This window comes from Artibeus jamaicensis, unplaced genomic scaffold (assembly GCF_021234435.1).
Source record: "Artibeus jamaicensis isolate MK-2021 breed Jamaican fruit bat unplaced genomic scaffold, CSHL_Jam_final scaffold_916, whole genome shotgun sequence".
NCBI lineage: Eukaryota > Metazoa > Chordata > Mammalia > Chiroptera > Phyllostomidae > Artibeus > Artibeus jamaicensis.
In genome coordinates this window covers 13,432,242-13,455,504 of record NW_026522059.1, presented here as the reverse complement: position 1 = coordinate 13,455,504, position 23,263 = coordinate 13,432,242, and the positions used below count along the sequence as shown (strand labels likewise).

Genomic DNA, 23,263 nt, shown 5'->3' with positions numbered 1-23,263 from the left:
TGTTGCTGCACTCTGAAACACAAGATATTCCATTTGTCCGAACGTCATTTTAGTTAGTGAACACTCAGCTAATTGGAATTTCTAAATTGCTGCCATTTAGGCCCATCTGATCACATTTACTTTGCTTACACTCCTGGCCAGCCGTGCAGACTTGTCATTCCTGAACATGGCCTTGCTTTCTTCCATGCTCTGGAAAACACCGTTTCTTCAGGGGAACTTTAACCCATTCTCTCTGCCGACTGAGACTGTTCTGCCTGACCGGGGGCTCAAACCCCACCTATCCCCACACATTTTGTGGGCAGGCCTACGACGTACACACAAAGAAAGGTAACAGGAGGCATAAAAAGACTCAAAGGCAGAATAATCCATTGAAAAAGTTATTTATTAAACAAGTTAAATACAAATAAAAGTATTTTAAAAGTCTGCCATTATTGGATCCCTTGGGAATATCTATTCTGGGAAGAAGTATCTTCCAAACTTCCTAATGATAAGGGAAATGATAAACATACAACACGTATGAAAAATTTTCAAACAATAAAGCACATGGTAAATTCAGAAATAAAACAAAAGACATACAAACACAGAAACTATTGATGTTTAAAACCGAAACATTCTTATGTTTTAAAATGCTTATGGTACGTTCACATGAGGGCCATACTGCCTATGTCCAAGTTCATTAACAGTATGTAAACACCATTTTACGGCATCGTAATTTGTGTTATACAGAAATCACTTTAGAATGTGTTGGGTGTGAGAACTGTTCATGTTTAGCAAACATATTCTACAAATGGGCATATTCACTTATATTTAATGAAAAAATAACATAAGCATCGCAACCTGAGAACTGGATTTGATAATTCTCTTAAATCCCAACTTCATAACTGCCAAGTGCATTATCAAAAAAGTTATTAAATTTTTTTTAAAAAGTTGCTTCTGAAAATTTCAGTATTTTAGGGCAAAACAAAATATCATGTAGTCTTGTTTATACATTCTGATGCTTGGATTCTGTGGTTAACACACAAAAAACACGCCATCGAGCAGACCCCTATGGAGAAGCTCCTGTCCTCTTCAGTAGTTCCGAGTAGTGTCATGTGTCACTGGGAACGGGCTTCACGAGACTGGGCAGTACTTCATTTTCACACTCGGCCCGGTCACACCCGTCACAGGCCCTCAGAGATAACCAACGCTGGCAGTGCACACGCACACGGCGATGCGAGGGGGCCTGCTGCTGGCCGTGAGGGCGTTAAGGAAAGAGGTTCGCTCTGGGGGGGCGGGGAAGGGGAAGTGTGCTGTGCACGCTTTCAAGAGGACATGGGGTAACAGTTTATTCAGAACATGGACACATTTTCCTTATCACAACCCAATTGTATAAATAATGTTAATCAGAGGCTTAGAATTCAAATGGACTCTGAATTTCCGTGGGTGGCAGGTTTTTTCCCTTTGATCAGGCTGTACAGAGGCCAAAGCTTTAGTTATATCCGTCTTTCGGACACTGGGGGAAGGCCCCTCATGCCCTGCTCAGTCGGAGAGAGAGGGGGAGCGGACAGACCTGCCGCTGGCGGGGCTGGAGAAAGTGAAAGGCTCCTTGTCCTTTTCTTTGCTCTCGTGCTTATGCTTGTGCTTGTGCTTATGTTTGTGCTTCTTCTTCTTCTTCTTGTGCTCGTGGTGGTGGTGGTGGTGGTGGTCGCTGTGCTTGGAGGAGGCGGGCTCCTTTGCGAACACCGAGAGTGGGGCCGCTGTCACTGGATGGATGCTCATCTCCAAAGGGGACTGTTCTTTACCTGCGAGAGGAAGAACACCTAGTGAACGCCTGTGGCAACAGGGAAGTGAAACAGAAGTCGGAGGGAGCTGATGACGGTACCGGAAGGAGGATCCCCAGTGTTCACTGCCTCCACGGGCATGAACAGGAGCGGGAGAAGCAGCACCCGCACAAGTACGCACAGACGGGTTTCCAGCATCGGAGCCGGGGAGTGGAATATTCCAACTCCTGTACAAGTTACGGCACACACCAGTGTGTTACCAAACCGTTTTCTAAAAACTCACATTGACTATTTTAAAGTCATCTCTGCACATTGACTGCGCAGAGATGGTAACAATTACACGCATGTTACAGAGTAAGCCCCGCCCTGGTCGACGGAAACTCAGCTCCTTCCACTACAGCTGTGCCGGAAAGTACTGGGGCGGGGAAAGGGCAGCACTGTCTGGGACTCCTGGAGAACCGCTTACACACGCAGGCTGTGTCACACTAAGTGACTGACAAGGACAGCTCAACAAAAATCCCAACTTCTATAGGTTCTTGGGACACTTTCTAGGAGCAGGCAGAGTAAACTGCAAGGACGTTCAGCACACTCAGGGGGGCTGTAGAGACTCTGCACTCAAAGTACGAGCAGCCTCATTGAAAACGAGGCCTGAGAGTTAGGAGACCAGTGCTCTGGAACAGGCTCTGCTATTACCTTCAGCGTGTTATTTTTATTCTTCTCCATCTCACCTAGAAAGAGGATCAAATGTCTGAAAGTTTCCATTTCTAACGTTCTATCAGTCCAGGTATCTACAACCATAGTGTTCACACTCCAGTGTCTAAGATTTGCTCCCCTCCAGGCTGGATAATCGGTGGGCCACCCCCTAAGAAGAAGCGCTTAGTGTATTATTCCCGGTTAATGTCAGTGTTTTACACGCAGCCAACTCAGAAACCAGCCTAGGAATCACCTCAGGCTCGTTCCTAGACCTAGGTGGTTACCGAATCTCGGTGATTCTCACAGGTATCTCTTAAATCTGCCCTCTCCCCAATCCTGGCTGCAAGTGTACTAATTCCGACCCTCTCACCTCATCCGGATTATGCAGTACTTGTCTCCTGTGAATGGGTTTATCGGCCTGAAGCAGCATCTCATACTCAAATGCACACCTGACATAGCGGCACAGCAGTGGTTCTCGGCCAGGGACACTGCTGCCCCAAGGGTTTATTTGGCAATGCCTGGAGACACTCTGGTTGTCGTAACTGGGAGGCAGCTGGGGGGAGTGTTACTGGCGTCCTGTGGGTAGAGGCCCAGGACAGGGCGGCCCCCACAACAAAGACTTCTCGGGGTGAAACCTCAGTAAGTGCTCAGTTGGGGAGACCCCGCTGCACAATGATCCTCCCCAAAACAAAACTGATCATCACGATGTGCTTGAAAACTCAGTGAGTTCTAACTCCTTGAACTTCAGTGGAAGTTCCTGAAAAGATGTGTTTGGTCCAAACTAAAAAACTAGGCTTTTCACTAAAATGGACCGTAGTAGCTTCTTTTCTTTTTTGAAAGGTAAGTTCTCAGCACTAATTCTGATCTAAGCCAGGCCCAAACCATGGTTTAAAAAAAAATGCATCACTACAGAAATCTCCTAAAACCACTCTCAACACAAATTTTACTGACCATTTATAATCTGTGCCGAACTAACCTTCCCGGCCCTGCTGGCCACTGTCCCTTCCTGTGCCTTCCAGGCTGGCCCTTCGTAACTGTGTGTTGTAGGTGCAGCTCCCTGCACCTCGAACGCCCTTCCCTGGTTTCTCGTCTGACTCACACATTCATTTAACGCGTATCAGGAAGGACGTGGTGACCAGAGAAAACAGTGAACTCGACAGACCTGCGTCCTCCTGCAGCTTACAAACCAGCAAAGACGGAAGAAACTGAGTAACTACGTCTGAGTAATAAAAAAACCAAACACGGAGTGAAATAGGAGAAAAGGAAGGCTCAATGAGTTGGGGGTAGAAGGTGGAGGGAATCAGAGGCAAAAATGTCTAACAAGTAATGTTTAAGCTAACCTACAGTAAGGTAACAGAAAACACATTTTAGACTCTTTAATAATACAAAACTCAGATCAAATGCTTTGGGGGGAACCTTCCCCCAAAACGCAACCCCCATCAGTTCTTTCGTATTCCTACAACATAACATAGGTGAGGAAATTAAGCAGAGATGAAGTAAGTTGCCCAAGGTCGTGCTGGCAGATCTGAGCTACAAAACCACAGGGCCCGACACCAGAACCTGTGCTCTGAACCGTCTGCCCGTGTGCGCGAGCACGTACACTCCTCGCCCCTGCCAAAGCTTGTGTTTCTTTGTAAAGACAATGTCAGGTGAGCTTAGAGCAACTAAATGCAATGGAAGGTCCCTATTTGGAAGGCACAGTGACAAAGCACAGAAACCGTTAGGGATCAGCCACATGGTGCTGACGACTGTACTTCCTTTTTTGTCAGGTGCTGTTCCAACTGCTGGAGCAAGTGAACAAGTCAAAGTTCCTGCTACCATAAAATTACATTTTTTATATTCCTAAGTTTTTGGAATATAAAACTAAACTAATTATAAACTAACACTATAAGAAAAAAGGTAAATAGAGAGATTATTTATATATAGAAGCAACTTTGGGGGTCTGTATCTTTTGCAATAATTGGAACCCAGATATTCTTCAAATTAAGAAAAACTTATGGGCCTGTGAAGCAAAGGGTTGCCAGTTCAATTCCCAGCCAGGGCACATGCGTAGGTTGCAGGCCAGGTCCCCGGTAGGGGACACATGAGAGGCAACCACACATTGATGTTTCTCTCCCACTCTTTCGCCTTCCCTTCTCCTCTCTAAAAATAAATAAATAAAATATTTTTTTAGAAAAGAAAAACTTTGAGAGATACCTGATTTATAGCGTATCAATGAAACATGCCACTACATCAGTGATTTTCAAACAGTGCGTCACAAGAATTTTTAAAACATGTAATACCTGACTATTTATGAGGGGCACTGACCTCTTTTCCCTTAGATTGTCAAATTAAAAATGACAACAGCCAACACAATAGCCATCCATGCCACCCAATGTTAATGAATCAAAACTAAACCATTTTTTTTGTCAGACTGGCAAAAAATACATTTTTTGATGTGCCCCAGAATTTCAATAATTAGTTTATGTGTACCATGAAATGAAAAAGGTTGCAAATCACTGCACTGTATGATTGTAAATTACATGAATATGGTCACAATTCTATAAAAGTAAGCGAACGGTTCCGTATCGGAGGGAAGAGAGCCAGGTGGCAAGGAGGCGACAGGAGGCCAGGAAACCTCGCGAACCAACTTCCCCAGCGCCCACCTCATCACGTAGACAGGCCAGATCAACGCACGCGGCGGCCCTCCAGCCGGCTGTCGGCACCACCAGGAGCCCGCGGTCCCCTCCTGCACTGAGGGGAGTTTCATCATCCGATCCTGAACACCTGCCAAGCTACCTGGACTGCGGCAAAGCCGATGGTGATGTTGGAAAAGGCACTTTCCTGCAGAGGCAACTGCCAAGTGGACAACTGAGTGGACGCGGGTGTGCTCTTTTCCAAGGAGGACTGCGAACTGCTTCAACAGTACGAAGTTCTCGTCTAGTGGCCTCACACTTCGCTTCAGAAATGTTACTTGATTATATATCTTAAATTTCTCTTGATTTGTTTTAAGTCTTATTATGAGGTCAATGGATTAGCTAAATCCAAGGATGAAAGTGTTAGGAACCAGGGCTCCTAAGAACAAATGGCTGATTGCAGGTCTGGGTAGATAACTTATAAGATGAGTCTGAACAACCTGGTATGACAGCAAGAAGGTCAAAGTCTTCTTAATGGACTCAAGAGTCAAGAGGTCCTCACTGTCCAAAGCTGGGACAGTTTGAATGATGATAAGGATAATAACTGTAATGGACCATACTGGAAGATGCTAGTTAGACAATACATTATTTTGAAAAGTATTACGTAAATAGAATCAAACCTTTCTCTTTTTCCTATATGATGTATACCAGTAGAAAATAACAGATGGAGAACTGAGCTTCATAAAAATAATCCACTTTATAAATAAAAAAGGAAAGATAAATTAGAATATTACCATCTTACCACCCTCAGAGTTAACAAATCTAAGCCTTGAACATCTTAATAACTAACCTTATAAAAAAAATCAACCAGACATTATATGCTTCCAGACTAAAGAACATACCAGTACCTATAAAACCGTTAAGCTCCTAGATACTACTACAAATTTACAGAAAATACAAGGACTCTAACACGTTAATTACACCAGAGGTACAGAGTTAGCAAAATAAAGACAACCACGGATGAAAAACCTGGTTTAACAGGTGTATTGTAAAGGGGAAAAAAGAGATAAAGAGATCAACTGAAAACTTTAAATTTAAAAAGACATAAAGGATGCATCAGCCAATTGCAATATGTAGACCTTATGTGAACACTGATTTAAACAAATGAACTGTTAACAATAAAAATAATGGTATTTATGAGTCAATTAAAATTTAAACAGTGACTAATTTAATGACACAAAAAAACTCAATTTTTTAGAAGTATATTACTGTGATTATGACTTTTTGAAGTCCTTATCTTTTAAAGATACATACTAAATTATTTATTTATTTTTTTAAAGATTTTATTTATCTTTAGAGGGGAAGGAGAGAGGGAGAGAAACATCAATGTATGTTTGCCTCTAGTGCATCCCCTGCTGGGAACTGGCCTGCAGGGAACTGGCCTGCAACCCAGGCATGTGCCCTGACTGGGAATTGAACTGCGATCCTCCGGTTCGCAGTCCTATGCTCAATCCACTGAGCTATACCAGCCAGGGCTAAATTATTTTTTTAATAATTTATTTTTATTGTATTTTTCCCTATTACCATTTATCCCCCTTATACCCTCTTCCTCCTCTACCCCACCTCCTCCCCACATACTAAATTATTTAAAATGATGACTCATGGAATTTGTTTCAAAATAATTCAGAAGGGTGGAAATAGGTAAGGGTATAGATTAGGGGTTCATTATACTCATCTGACTACTTCAGTTTTCCATAACAAAGCATTTTTTAAAAAGGAGAAGCTAAAGTGATATGGTTGTATCCTTGAAAATGTTAAATGTCCATATTCTTTAACTGAAAAAGTTCATTTCCAGAAATTTACCCCACAAATGCACAAAGGCATATTCTGACATTCGCTAGACTAGTATCTGTAACAACAGTGCATCTGACTACACCTAATGCTACTGTCACTACCACCTCGTACCTTTGGCTCTTTTCTGATCTTTATTCTTCAGTTTTCATTTATTAGAGACAATATACATTTTGCTTCTTAATCTCCACCTTTCCTGACTCTGACCAGGTCTACTCCAAGGTGGTAAGAAAGTGCGACCTCCTTCCCGTGTGGAATCGTGCGCATTAATGGTCAGACTGGGGACACACACACGTTCACTCCCACACCAGCATAAGCAGGTCACCTCCAGTGCGGGAAACGTGCACATGTCACCATCCCTGACACAAACACCACACATAATTCCACATGTTACTGCAGGGGCTTGTAAGAAGCCTGGCAACTTGAGGCCCACTCATTTTTAAGTTAATTAGATCCCTTTCAGTGACCTGAAATATATGTCTCCATTGTAGGATAGCAGATGTATCAGACAAAGGTTGTACGAATACATACACACACATATTTTACACTGTAATTCTTCTACTTCATGTTACACAGAAAGAATAAAACACATGTTCAGTTTTGTTCTACCCAACACAGAATCTTTCCTAGAGACCTAGTAAAATACACTATGGGTAAGAGTTTGCTGCAGTCGCTTTAACAAATGCAGAACAAACAAAACAAATAGCCTAATACGGAAGGTTTTCAGCCCGTGGATGAAATTGCTGATATCAAATAGTGAGGACCCTGTTAATCCTACTGAATTTCATTCACATTAGGTGTAAGTTTAAGTTTAACAAAACCTGCAGCTTCCATGAGAAGAATTGGAAAGTTTGTTCTTTGGATTCTTTAGATCACTATAAAAAATAAAGCGTAGAATTATGTCATTAAAATTTAAGGAAAAAAGCAAAGTCTGTTTTCCCTATTAGAGTTTCAAAAGTAAGGACTGTGGGGCCCTCAAGCGTTTTGGCTTTTGTTCTAGAGACTTTCATGCGTCAGAGCACCGCCTGGCTGACTTACCCAAGAAGGCACTGCACCTGCAGCAGCCCCAGCAGGCGGCTGCAGGAAGTCTCCTTTCCTTCCCTACAGAAACTGCCAGGGAGTCCCCTTGGCTTCTGCCCCCAGTCACTCCTCTCTGCTTCATCACAGCAACAGCTGGGGCAGAGACCAGGCTGCAGCGGTGGGAGAGGAGACAGACAAGGTAGGCTTCACCGATCCCCATGGGAACCATAAGCCTTTCTCCAAATTCCCTTCCTTACCTCGGGAGAGGGAAAAGAAATAGCGTAAAGTAATTAAAAAAAGTATTTCTGCCACTTTTCCTTTCTTACCCTAGCTGGCCTCACACCTTCCACACATGTATCATCTGCAGCCTAAAATATTCTAGCATGTGCAAGAAAAGAGAGAACTGGAAGAAAGGTTAAGAACTACAAGCCATGACTTTCCTCTGAACAGTTTCCAGCTCTTCTTTATCAGACCTAAACCCTCGTGCTTGTTCTACCCCTCCCAGTGCAATCTGCAGCTCCCTCCAGTACTCAGTTTCCACCCAGCCTGCTGGCTCTGAAGGACCCACCTTGGACTTCCCCTTAGCTTAGCAACAAAGGAAACGGGGCCCCGCACTCAGAGCCTGCACTCACAGCCTCGTACTTAAGGGGACAGCACAGGCGAGCACAGTGATGAGCAGGTGCAAACAAGCGGCATCAATGAAATAAAATAGCGCATCCCTATCTCAAAGGGCCTGTCAACTCTTTTTCAAGAGAAGCTGGAAACCCGGATTTTTATGTATAATCTCTCCATTTTTAGCCAAGTGCAAAAAAATGTTATAAGACTTCTAAAGATCAAAAAAAGATGCCTCAGTTGAATGAACTGAGTAAAGCCAAGAAAACCCGTTTGCGAATTTTAATCTAGGATCCCTAGAGGCTGAAGAGAAGTCACAGCTTCCCTGACCTCAGTTCTTTCTGTGTTTCTTTTGTGAACCCATGCCCTCAGCCTGTGGAGAAGACCCTCCCACTGGGAGACAGGAAGAGAGGAAGTTCCTCTTTTACTGCCCACTTCGCTTGGGTCAGGTTACAGTTGCACTTGCCATTAGCAACAGCAGAGCTGAGAGTGCCCCTTCTCTCAGAAGCATCATTATACACAGTGGCTGGGTTTCATGCTTCTCTTCTTTAGCTGTAGGTCAGAGGGTTTTTGTTGGCTGGTTTGGGAAAGTTAGCTATCAAATATAATAATGTGTCTACAGGACAACGGCATGTAGGCCCCCACATACATGTAGATTCAAACCTTTGGAACACTATCACTTGTAAAATGAAGGTTTTCTAAATTCTGATAGTAACACTGTTGAATTTAAAGACTTGCTCAGTGGCTATAGGATACTGAACAGCATAAACACATTTAAAGAAATTACAAAAGCATAATAAAGAATATACTCAGAATTTAAGTTTTATAGATCAGTCTATAAATAACATGCTGGTATACATTTTGTCTCTTAACGTAAAAGGGCACTCCACTGATAGCAACTCAAGTTAAAATTGTAAAGCTCTCCTATTCCCCCACCACCTCCCCGCTCTCTCCTCTCCAGTCTCCCCGTATGATGCCAGGAGATCTGTAAGACCGTAAAGAGATTCCCCAAAAAGTAAGAAATATATTTTTAAAGAAACAGGGCACAATACAAAAGCACATCGTTGGGTACAGGAAGGTGTTACAGTGTGCAGCTATACAGGTTAGTGTGCCCTATCACCGAGATAAACCAAACGCAAGTTCAGATGACTTTCTGCAACAGGAATTTATTTATTTGCCTGTTGAAATTCAGTCAGTATTTATTTCTTTTAAAGGCGTAAAGAGCAGGCAGAATATCACTCTCAAGCTGTATGTATCAAGAGGTGTGAAACACCCTAAATTTTATAATTTTTAAAATGTAAAAAACTGTTCGCGTCTAGTAACATTTTAGTAAGTATAATGACAATAAAGCAAAATTACACCAAAACAAAACAAACAAAAGAAACCCCTCAATACCCCAGAGGATACAAAATCAGCAATGGTTAAAAAAATGTCAAAATTCACTTGTCAAAGTAAGTGCTCAAGTCTCCAGCTGACTTCCTTCTGAAATCCACTTTGTGAACCTACCACAACAAATGCACAAAGCACACCGAGAGATGTAAGCACCCAGCGGTCTGGGGTCGCAGTACCAAAATATTCTGGGATGTTGATTTTGTCTGAAGTCTCCTCTTAATCACAGTTGGTTCCCTAAGCTCCTCAAATCAACAAACAGTTACTCTGCTGTTTATATCATACAAATGTGGTTTATATAAGCAAAACCCATCCACTGAAATTTTAAAGCTAGATGAATGACTTTTGGAAAAACTATTCATTAAAAGTGATTTTGCTTATGTATCTTGTTTTTCACTCCCTGTCCCTCCAAAACTTGAAGACTGGATCGTTTCATCCACACCACCGTTCACTCTTCATTTGGATTATAATCTCTTTTCAAACAACAGAAGAACAGCGTAAGCGGAAGACAATGTAAAATGGTAGAATGGGTAATAAACAGATCTCCACTGAATCACCTTCATAAACAAGTCTGAACAATGTGAAATAATTTAAAAGTAAAAAAACACATTAGTTTTCTAGGGACAGCATCAACCTGCCATGATTGAACCAACTGTGAAATGTTCAGGGGAAAGGAGGGTAAGTAAGTGGTTGGTATTTGTATTTTATTAAAGGACAGGGACAGACTTAATGATTGTTACAGAAGCTGACATTTTCATACTTAATATTCCTATAAAAGCACTACGAGGGAAGAGCAAAATGTAACATAATGGATATCTTTTTACTGACATGAGATGATTTTCCCCCTTCCCTTCTACTTTTGGTTATTTCCAAGTTCTACAAAGTAGGAGTATATTACTTTTGAAATAGTGAAAAAGTCTAATTTAAAATAGTCCTTATGTTAGATACTTTAAAGTCAATATGTTGCAAGAAAAACAAGTCCTCAGGTCTATATTTTAATGTATTTTTAAGTTAATACATTTTTTGTATACCTGAAACTAATGTAACATCGAACGTAAAAAAAAGAGAGAAAGAAAGAAATTCTGTGACGTTTATAGATTTGCTCTTGAGCGAAAGAGGACCCAGCACCACCACTTCACCTGCTCCCTTCCGCGCGAGCTCCACGCCCCACGGGGGTTTGGCGGCGGGCGGGCAGTCACTGGCCGGTGAGGGCTGGGGCATCAGCGCAGGCCGAGAGCAAGCTGGCCGGTACTTAGAGAGCCCTGAAACAGCAAAGAAGGAGAAGATAGATAAAATTGTTTCCCATAAGGAAAAAAAAAAAGCCTGATAGATTTTTATAAGCTAACCTTTAAACCAGAAGCAGTTCAACAGTAAAATTCTAATAATAAAAAGAGTGCTGTTTGTACTGCTGAAGATACCATTTGCTTTAACTCTGTCAGGGTTTCTACATATTTAAGTCTGAGAACAACACACATTCAAGAAAGACAGTAAGTCTGACTGGCCTGCTGACCACATGAAATGGATTCTATATCCTGGGGCAGAAACCATGTCCCATTTCTTTATATAGAGATAGAACTTTGCATATAGTTAAGATTGCTAGCTACCCCCCCCAATTTACTAATAAATTCCATTATAATATTTACTCAATATATAGATAAAATAATTTAGGGGTTACAGAAGGTATTTAAAATAGAAAATGTTTAAATGGTATAATATGAACGGCACTGTAGAAGGTAGGAGGAGACCCAGGTTCTGATTCCAAATTATCAGCAAATAAGATACATATGCCAGGTAAAACATTTATCTCTTTGTGTCTCAATTCTTTCATTAATCACATGGAAAAGTTTTAGGATTTCGGTCTAGCCCTGAGTTGGCTATTACTAGATGTGTCCTTTAGGGCAAGTCATTTGCCATCTTTCTGCATACATTTACTTATCTGTAAAATGGATACAAGAGATAAATAATTGTGATGATCTCTTACAAGTATAAAAGCCAAGAAACTCATGACCTGTCAGTTTTCAAATGTGTCTCAGGCTCATATCCGACCAGCAGTCAGTTCTCAAATTCCAGTAGCTCACCCTAGGTTACTAGAGAGTGAAAAAGGTCTAGGTCTCATAACCGAAGCTAAACAGAAGACCAAACAAACATGACGACCAAGGTGGATACCAGGACCTTTGCCAAAAGGTAATATGCTAGAAAAAAAACTCATTCAAATGTAAATATTATAAAAGACAACCAGCATGGGTTATGCATAGGATTTTCCAATAAAAAGAATCAGAAACAGTACCCAGGAAAAAAAGTCATAATTTAAAATATATAAAATAAACATAAATTATTTTATAGTAATTAATTTTTTAGGTTATTGCATTTATGACAATAAAACTATGACATACAAAAAATGATAAAAGAAAATTAATGAATTACACCTTATGTATCAATACAAATTAATTTCAGAAGCATAATGTTGTGTGAAAAAACCATGCAGTATCGAATGCCATACCATTTTCAAAAAACTCAAAAACTGTGAGCAAACATACATCTGTGCGGCAAACTATTAAAAAAGCAGCAGAGCCTTGGCTGGTGTAGCTTAGTGGATTAAATGCTGGACTGAGAACCAAAGGGTCACCAGTTCGGTTCCCAGTCAGGGCACGTGCCTGAGTTGCAGGCCAGGTTCCCAGTGGGGGATGCATGAGAGGCAACCACACATTGATGTTTCTCTCCCTCTCTTTGTCCCTCCCTTCCCCTCTCCCTAAAAATAAATAAGTAAAATCTTTAAAAAAACGAAAATAGAAAAGAAGCAGAATGATTAAAAAAAGGAAACTAAAATCAAGACAGCATTTACTTGTGGTGCTAAGGCAAGTGACCAGACACGGGGAAGATGCAAAGCGGAACAGCGGCGTCACGGAGTAAACACAGACGTCACGCTGGGTGGCAGGTCACAGATTTTCAAAAAATTGTATTTCACAACTTAATGCAAATTATATCTAAGCTTTATTCCTGAAAATTAAAAAATGTTGATGACATAAACTATGGGTAATCCCTTCAAAAAGCATTACGGCACTACATATCAAGAACTAAGACAATCTGAAGTGAAGTATCTCATAATATAACTAAAATTAATCATTTTGCCAACAATATATTTTGGAAAACACATCAAAATAATGCAATTTGATAAAAAAAGAAACAAAAGCTTTTGTATGAAGAAATGCAGTACAGAATTACCTGTAGCAAATAAAAGCCAAAAATACCTAAATGCCTATCAACAGGGAAATAATAAGATAAACTTTAGTATATCAACTCAACACTGTCTCAGATAATATTTTGAAAAGGAAATGTTATGTTTGATAGATGTATGCAAAAACCTATAATATGATATTATGTAAAATAGGCAGGCAAAAAAAGAGGAAGTAGCTGTTAGTTTGAACAGCATTAAGTTTAGTCAAAGAATGTTAAGCATAATTATGGTTACATTATTAAAAACAAACTAAACCTAGTATTTTAACTTTTAGGTTAAGCATACTAGAAAGAGAGAAATTAAAGCTGTTGGAAGGAATCTGATGAATGGATTAAAAAAAATCCAGAAGTATAAATATATCCAAATGTTAAAAAATAAAAAAAATTGAAAATCAAAAGAAACATTTTTTATTTCTTTGTTCATGTGTGTTATAATCTGAAACAATCTAATATTTCATTTTATACCAGCTACTTTTAAACTTTATAGATATTCACCTAAAATTAAACCGAGCCCTAGCTGGGTGAGTCAGTGGGTTGGAACACTTCTTGCACACCGAAAGGCTGCAGGTTCAGTGCCTGGTCTGGGCACATAACTAGCATTTGGTCCCTGATCAGGGTGTGTACAGGAGGCAGTTGATCAATGCTTCTCCCTCACAATGATGTTTCTTTCTCTGTGTCGCTCTCTAAAACCAATCAACTTATCTTCAGGGGAGGAGTAAAAGAAAATAAATAAAGCAACACTCTTCAGAATAGTGATGGGTGAACCCTCTCCATCATCCCAGTGACCGCAGTACGCGGACCTCACCTGGAGTTGACGGCCTTTCGAGCATGTTTAAATGATGAGAAATGAAGGCCTGGCTATCATGAACAGTATCCATATCAATCTCTTCTTCGTCTTGAGAACTTGAAAACTAAAGCAGACACATAAGAACAAAAGAGAAAAAGGGCTGTTACGTCACTTTATGTTTGGATCTTAGCTCTCAGGAAAAGTAGCAGAGAGGCATTAGGCTATACCCCCAAATAATCTTAAAAGGAAAAGCAGTGTCTTTTTTCCCAAAAAAGTATTAAGAGAGAGAAAAGATTACGTGGTCCAGCCTCCGAAAGAAGCTGACTGAAAATTACTGGAAATTTCACAGCAACTACAATCTAGTCCTGTGTTACGGGAGAGCAGCGAGCTGAGGTGGGTTGTGCACACATGGTTCCTCCCCAGACAGAGAAGTGTGTGATAACAGAAGTTGAACAACTGATCGGAACGTTTCAGAGATGGACATTGGGTTCTGCTGTGATTGAGTCTGCCCCATCTGTCACTAAGGAAAAACCACTGCAAATATTCACAAAGATTTACAAGAAGGTGAATGTCCTACACTGTTAATACAGGCTTAACCTGTATTTCTTACTCTGATTTTGAGTTTGACTTTACTGCTATCCTCATTCTTCTCCAGTATTTGACCAGGTTCTAGTGGGGACCCCAGTGGTGTATCAGACTTCCTCTTCACTCCCTGCTGATGAGCTGATATATTACATGATGCTTCCTTGGCAAGGTGATCATCTTCCTGCGGCAATATTTAAGATCAAAATTAGATTTCTGAAGACAAATAGCTCATGTTATAGCTGAAAACTAAGAGCTAGAGCAACCGTGCAGATTAGAGCATGCCCAGTGCCTAACAGTTATCAGCAATGGGCTTCACATAAATTTTACCTTTTTCTGTCTGCTGGGTTTTCTTTTTTTGAGAGGTGGGGGAGAAAAGTTATTTAAGTGAACTGTTAGAGCTTTCCCAAAAGAATGTACCTTTTGGTGCATTTTCTCCTTTTATCCCAAAGACTCCAAGTATGAATGTAGATAAATTAACATATATTGGCAAGACTTATAAACATACTCATTTCCACAGATTTATAACTATTCAGATCTATCTATAAGAGCTCTTCAATGAGACACTTTTTTTTTCCTATGGAAAGATTTACATTACATCTTTATAACCCAAACTCTAGGATACATTTTAAATTTACAACAAATAAGTTCAATTATATTTCAGAAAATCTAAGTGAGTAGTTTTAAATGACTATTTCTAACTAGAATAGAGATAATCCGAGTTTTCAAGTGTCAAAACACCAGTAGGGAATTGCCAGGCAAGTAACCTGGTCCAAATATTGGTGAAAAATGAAGCTTGACATAGTGGGGACAGTCTATCATCAATTTAAAAAAACATTCCTAAAAAATGTTCTTTAAATTACAAGAAAATGACTGATATGTACCCTAAAGGTCTATCCACAAAATGTCTGGTAATTTTATAACACATAGTTATAAACAGCAAACACACACACAAATTTTAAATGTAATGCATAATCTCGTCCCAAGTCAGATTACTCATTTACCTGATCATTTGTTTTCTATTTATTTAATTCAGGAAACATTTGTCGGGTACCTGGAATGTTTAGACCAGAGTGTGTGCGGGGCGAGTCAGAGCCCCTGGGTTCACACAGTTTGCCATGACCACACGTGGACAAGAAGGGTAACACGTGACAGGCTATTCATTCCAGTTTCCTAGTGCTCAAAGAAGAGATTATATGCTCAAGCACAAACAATCGTTACATCATCACAAGGGGGGCAAATGGACTGGCTATGCAGTTGTCAGCACACTCTGTAAACTACGTCAGCCGGCAGTTTTTAAAAAGGTACAAAACAAACTGTTTGTGGCTTTAAAATCTGTCAGCTCAAAAGAAGCAGTTCTCTTCTCTAGAGAGCTCTATACAACAAAACCACATCTTCTCTAACCCACGTGACTCTTACAGGGTTCTGAAATCCAACCAGCTGTGCGTGGCTACTTGGATTAACTGCAGTTTCTGGGTTGCCTGCGATGGCCTCTGGGATTATGGTTGGATTCAAGACGGCTTTTTTCTCTTTTAGATTGAGAACCAACCCCAGCTCTGGCAAGGGCAGGCAGGAAGGTCTGCTGAGGCCAAACAGGGTGAAGTACAAGTCCACAGCACCACAGCGCAGCCTCCAGTCATGGGAAGTACCTAGGAAGGAGACAGTACAGGAATACAACTCAGTATGCACATTTAACCACACATTTCTACCTGTTCCAGAACTGTTTTAGGAACTTTAACTGTTCCTATAGAAGGAAGAAATGAAAGAATTATGATGCTGGAAAGGGGCCATCAGTTGATCTACAGGCCTCACTGGCAGACCCTCTACCCTAAAGATGCATCCTATCTTAGCTCAGATGCTTATAAACTGCTATGGGAACAATAAATGTTAGTGAATGAACTAGTGAATTTTAGAACAGGGAAAATGTTTTATCACCACACCATTCTTTACAAAATGAATGCCTAAACAGTACAATAAATACATCCTTAGGAAATGATTTACATCGACCACTGTGAAGAAAGGTGTAATAAGTATCTTAAAAAAAACCCACAAAAAAATAAACCATGGCTCTTTAAGTTTTGAAAACCTGTTGTAAAATGAAAATAATCCAATCATAAACATTTTTTTGGAAAGCCACCACTGTCTCACCAGAATTCATCAGTTTCCAAAGTTGATCGACCAGGGCTTCAGTGCATAAGGGAGACTCCATGTTCTTAGTAAACGGTGGGTTCTTAGTCAACATGTTTAGAATCTTATGTCTGAAAAAGAAACACTAAATTTTTGCTGACCATTAAATAAAAACATTAAAAACTGCCTGTACCTGTAGTCCCTCCTTAGATCTAGCTTTGTGTTTAGGTTTATTTTCATTTCAAAACGTCTATGTTACATTCTAAATACCTACTACTGTCTTTTTCACTAAAGGATTCGGGTGGGCTTGTTCTTTCTAAAACTGCTTTAGCGCACAATGAGGTCTTTTAAAACCGACCCTGTATCCTTAACCAGCCTTTCCATCCTACCTTTAAAACAAACATTTTAATCTTAGAAAAGTTTACCGAAAAGATTGATCAGTAAATATAAAAATCTTAAAATGTGATAAAAAATAGGGCAAGAAGAAGCCTACATTTGAGATAATAAAATGAACATGAACTTCACAGTATCTCTGTAGAGCACAGAAATGGCAGGAGCATTTTAAATACACACATGGTGAAAAGGTTTCCTCAAAATAAGCTGACATTCAGAAAGTTAATTCATAAAAAAGTATCCTTACAGATGGCAACGGTTACACTGCACTACTGGGAGTTCTTGCCTTGTGTGAGAGGCTACTTGAACACACTCTAGAATCTTCTGAAAAATAGGGCAATGTGAGCAAAACAAAGTCTGAAAAAGAAAATGTCCTGTGCTGTGAGAAGACACCATAAACAGAGGGCAGAGAAAGACGCAGCAAGGAGGCTCTGACAGGAAGTTAGCGCTTGGTGAAGGAATAAAAGCCAGGCCGAAACATTCAAACCTCAGAGTCACAGAATGCCTGGATATAATGGAGGAAGAAACTTCAGTGGTAATTTTTTTAAAGGTTTTATTTATTTATCTTTAGAGGGGAAAGGAAGGAGAGAGGGAGAGAAATATCCATGTGTGGTTGCCTCCCATGCGTCCCCTGCTGGGAACTGGCCTGCAACCCAGGCATGTGCCCTGACTGGGAATCAAACTGTGATCCTCTGGTTCGCAAACCACTGAGCTCAAACCACTGAGCTACACCACCAGCCAAGCCTTCCGTTGTAATTTTTAATGATGCTAGCAAAACTGTAAAAAAAGTGAACCCGGGAGTTTTTTGTATCTAATTGTTGGTGGAAAAATATCACATGAAATGAGAACTTGAGAAAGAGATGGAGAAAAGGGGACTGCTAGGTAGCAGTTAAGTCACTTAATCCCTGAGCGCTTCAGTTTTATGTCTATAACACTGAAGGATGTGGACGGTCACTGCTGACACCTTCTTGTGCTCTGAAGTTTTAAGAGCATATGAAAGCCCACTGAAAGTCTGTAAGAGTGGATACGACTCTATGGTATTCACTCGGATCACTGCAATAAGTGTACGTTTCATCTGGAATGCGCCTGAAGCACATCCTGCAAAGCCATGGCTTTCTATCATCTTGACAGCAGCAAAAACATCAAATTTCCCTAGACAATTCAGAGTTTTCCTTGTGGGCTAGTCCAATACCATTGCCAATCACTATCTCTAGGAAATGGAGCCAAACCAAAGCCAAGGAAATGTTCAAAAACTCCCAGGAGAAAGGTAATTCCATTTCATCTTTAAAATCACACACCTGATCGTGATATAACTAGTATGTATAACGTTATATGTCAATTATACCTCAAAAAAAAAAAGAAAGAAAATAATGATGGGACAAAAAGAAAGAACAGAGTTCCTATTCAAAGTATAAAACACAGAGAAATAAAAAGAGAGACAGATGTCCCAAAACACCAAAAAATATACCCACAAGCTAACTGCTGCATTAATACTTTAATGCCACTAAAGATTTTTCTAAGACTTGCTGCATTTTTAAAACTATGAATATAACCACTAGATCAGTGATTTTCAACCTTTTTCATTTCATGGTATATATAAGCTAATTAGTAAAATTATGCAGCACACCAAAACATTTATTTTTTGCCAATTTGACAGAAAAAAGAAAGCAGGTAAAATGTGAATTTTGACTCATTCACATTGGATGGTTATTGTTGCGCTGGCCGCTGCCATTTTTTATTTGACCATCTAAGGGAAAAGAGGTCAGCACCACTGACTCAACAGTCAGCTATTGCATATTTTTTTAAAAATTCTTGTTGAAAATCTTTGGGTTAGATGGTTTTAAATAAAGCCTAAAAGACTCCCCATTTGAACCACCTCAATTAAGAAGAAAACATCAAAAATAATCATGAAATGTATCTTTAAACAGATTTTCACCTCACGTTATAAATAACAGCTCTTGAAATCTGAATGAAATTAACAGTTCCACAATATTTCAAAAATCAATTATTATATTGCTTTTACAATATAAATAATTCCAAAAGCAATTATTTATATTGTACAGTATATAATTCAGGAATATAAAAATTTTAAATATTACATCATTTTATACTCTGCTAAAAACAGTCTTCAAAGCACAATTCCAAGATCTGAGAACTACGCATCTTAATGTCAGTTCTGCAGATGTGAACTGAAAAAAATGACTGCGTGGTTAGCTTTACTGATACTGTGTTTACACTTTCTGTTCCTACTCGCTATCAGTCGGATCTTACTAGAAGTTTTCAAACACATGAGCTCTACCAGTAAGACATGTGGGCAGGCATTCTGCCAATTGTCTTTAATAGAAATACGTACTTCGGAAGGGACAGTTATGAGATTACTATCCATGTCAACCTTACCCTTACTGTGTATCAATCACAATGACAAACCATTTAAAATATAATTTAGATCACAAATGAACTACAAAATATTAATAGCAAAACTTTGTATAAAGGATATTTACGTAATAAGCATCATTTAAAACACTAAAATACAAGGTGACTTAACCAAAAACTCACTGCTATACCCAAATCTCCGTTAGAGCTAAAAATATTATGTGAATTCAGGCTCAGATGCATTTCAGTAAGGTCAGAAGGTGGTTTATTTGTGCCTTTTTAGAAGAAAACAATTACCTACCAACTGATGTGTAAAGGTGAGCAAGACAATATTTAGCTTTGTGTTCTCACTTCTAGCTGGAATGACTATAACCAGAGTTACTTTCTAACTTTCAAATTTTATTTTATAAAATCATTTTAAAGTGAACAAAAATTTAAGTGCCTACTATGTGCAAAGAAAGACAAAAATGGTCAAAAAGTTACTCCTATTTGAACACACCATAAACACTCTACTTTGCAAAAGAAAGCAGCAGAAAAGACTAGAAGGGCCCTGGCTGTTGTGGCTCAGGGGTTTGAGTGCCAGCCTGAGAACTGAAGGGTCTCCAGTTCGATTCCGTGTTGGGGCACATGCCTGGGTTGTGGCCCAGAGCCCCAGTTACAAGCATGTGAAAGGCAGCTGATTGATGTTTCTCTCCCTCTCTTCTTTCCTCTCTTTCCCTCTCTCTGGGGGGTGGGCAGGGGAAGACTAGCAGGGCATACAAAAAATGAAAATAACCCCAAGTCTACTTAAGAAGATTTTATATGAGATAGAAAGGAAGAAAGGGAATACACCAAAACATTGTTCTTAATCACTTTTAAAGTAAATTAAATCCATCCGTAGAGGTTTCATAATTTTTTATATCTAAGGGATCCTTCAGGTGCATTACAAACTATTACATAAGTTTCCTTTTAAGTTATAATAGAGATTGTATATAAAATTACAGGAAATAAACTTTATTAATAGTATATTTTTAAATGCCTTTTCAAAGGCAAATCAAAATAACAAGTCAAAAAAGGACATGACAGGTGCACACCATATTCCTGTCCTTTCCAAAATAACAGAGGTTTTGTTCCATGTATAACCATCTGAAATTATTCAGTTTCACTGGAGGACTTACAAACAAACTGTAACATAAAAACTAACCTTACATAGGGTACAGGGTCATCCTGAATCATATTAAGGAGCCATTGCAGTTCTTCGTAACTCCTGTCCACTGAAAACAAAAATGAAGAAACATGTTGTTGCAATTATAACAAATTAACAAGTGATAGGCAAGGAGTTTACACTGATTAGTTAGGACTCTGCTTTAGCTGGATTTCCAGAGTTGAAGGCTGTGGACAATTTCCTAACATTTTTTTTTTTATGTAATAGGCCATTTTGTAAATTTTATAAGTATTATGCCATATGTAGCCAAAACATAAAACAAAACCAAGTGTATATTTTTCACTGCAGCTCAAATCAATGGCAAATACAACATAAAGCAAATTATAATTTACTGAGCCCTAAATTAAAGACGATTAACTCTAAATAGACAAAATGTGTTTAAATAAAAATTGTTGTTTCTAGATGCTTAAATTATAGAGATGTCCGCTACTCAATGATCCCTTAGCTGTAGGAACACTGTTTTTGTGACTCATTTCTTTCATTTAAGGCCAAAAAACAGCCTTAACTTTTCCAAACATAAAAGGCAATTACAAAAATACAATAGTCCTATAACTGACCAATAAAATGACTCATTAGCTATTTCCATTCACCTTTTCAGCAAGTTTTACTGCTATGACCTAAAAAAGCTTTATTTTCAGAATTTTATTTCTAATATTTTACATATTTTTGTTTCCAAATTATCTAAAATTCATGGATCACACCTAAACACCTCTCGATTAAATTATACTTCTTTCATGTTTCTTGGAAACCGCAACATGAGCGTTCTATTTCACCTCGGACAGCACTAATTCATGGAACCTTCAGGTCTATGTGGGAGTGAGCACCGTGTACCCTGGGAAAGAAAGATGGGGATACTGCCGTGTTTGGTGTACCTCAAAACCTCTAAATTTCATGAACTGATAAAATCTCAAAAAATACTGAAGACTGAGAGAGGATTATATATTTTCCTGCCAAGAAATTAAATTTTTTTAAAAACATCACTATTTTCACCGTAATTTCTTAAAAGTGTATTTTAACCTTCCATAAAAAGAACAAATGATTGTCCTTTCTGAGTTTAGACCAACATGTGTATTGAACACACTATACTGATCTTACCCTTTTATAAGTCCTAACTATAAATAAGTATTCCTATTTACAAAAGATTATAAAATTTGTGCATACTTTCCCCTATTTAACATGTAAAAATTAACTGATATCTACTAAAGAACTCCTCTCCCCATTCGTTTTCACAGTCAGATCAGAAGCTCAGGAAACTTTAACTTCTTTACTGTCCTCATATCTCAGTGCTCTCTGGTCTGGAATTTTAGATGTAGGTTAATTTACGTATTTCTTACACTTGCACATTACTTTTTCCCCAGAGGTTCTAATAGAATTTATTGGAGAGACGCTGCCTACTGAAATCATACAGGTTTCAGGGGTACAATTCTACAACGCGTCATCTGTATACTGCACTGTGTTCTCCACCCCAAGCCGAGTCTCCCTCCATCACCATTTAACCCCCTTCACCCTCTTCTACCTCCCGCCCCATCCCCCTCTGATCACCGTACGGCTGTCTGTGTCTACAAGGTGTTTTTCTTTGCTTGAGCCCTTCGCCTTTTCAAGAATTATTTTTGAAATCTGCATTAAATTTTACAACCATATGAACAGATATTTCAGCTTAGCTCTTTATTTTATAGCCACAGTTGCTGATCACTATGTTCTACATTTCACACTTTGATCTTTAGCTATTATTTTGATTCATTTCCAGACCAGCTGAAAATTATCTTTGGGAACTTTATTATTTAAAATGTTACACAGATGTAACATGTTCTAGCCTTCAAGGCTATGTGAGCAACAAAACAACTTGGCAAAGTGGAGTATCTTAAATCATAATTGGCCCTAGACATTGTGATGTTCGCTATTTGTTCCCTTTCGAACTCTTCTGAGCTCTTCATATGCTGAAGAAGTCACAGGCTGCATTATTCTCTTATCTTGTATAATAACTGGGAACTAACACTATTTTCTTCTCTAACTTTAAAATTTTAAATTTCATCAGATTCTAGCTTAGGTCACTTTCATTCATACCTTGTCAAAGTATTCTATTACTACTTCTTGAATTATTGCTTTTCTTCTACCATCTCCATTCTTTGTGACTTCTTTTTGCTTCTTTTACATTTTCATCTGTTTATAGTTCTCCTCTGTATTTCTGAAAATGTTTTTGCCTACGAAGTTTTCTCTGAACTTACTTTTGGAGTCCAACTTTTAAAGCCTTGCCTAATCAATCGGCCTACTGATTAGGGCGATTAAAGCTCCTGCTCCCCCTTCACAGATGCAGATTTGTGCCGGGAGCAAGATGCTTTCTTGAATCCCTCCTACATAGTTAGAAACTTCACAAAAAAGTGTCTTCTATTTCTTACAGTAACACATACTTAAAGCCGTAAGAATGATATACTGACTTCTTGGACAGATCAATATATCTACTTATTAATTTTATTATTTTTCCTCACTTATTAATTATTATAAGAATTCCATATTAAACAAAAATCAGTGAGTCAAGATTTTAAGATTAAAATATTTCTATTGTACATAGTAAGAAAATCCCAATAACTAAGACCAGCTTTAAATAGTAAACATTTCTTTCTAA

The 23,263-nt window shown here is 39.0% G+C and overlaps 1 protein-coding gene across 3 annotated transcripts in view; it reads right to left on the bottom strand.

The window, feature by feature from the left end:
* Window positions 1-364: 364 nt before the first annotated feature.
* TAF2 (TATA-box binding protein associated factor 2) overlaps window positions 365-23,263 on the bottom strand; it is a 60,531-nt gene continuing 37,632 nt past the window's right edge. For 2 of the 3 annotated variants that reach the window (XM_053661053.1, XM_053661055.1), the window contains 7 exons: window positions 20,620-20,689; window positions 16,692-16,801; window positions 15,963-16,192; window positions 14,572-14,727; window positions 13,980-14,085; window positions 11,080-11,202; window positions 365-1,781 (listed from right to left, as the gene is read on the bottom strand). In XM_053661053.1, coding sequence (XP_053517028.1) covers window positions 1,519-1,781; window positions 11,080-11,202; window positions 13,980-14,085; window positions 14,572-14,727; window positions 15,963-16,192; window positions 16,692-16,801; window positions 20,620-20,689 — 1,058 coding nt within the window. In that variant the 3' untranslated portion in view covers window positions 365-1,518. The remainder of the gene's footprint in view (window positions 1,782-11,079; window positions 11,203-13,979; window positions 14,086-14,571; window positions 14,728-15,962; window positions 16,193-16,691; window positions 16,802-20,619; window positions 20,690-23,263) is intronic. The other variant, XM_053661054.1, reaches the window with a different exon arrangement.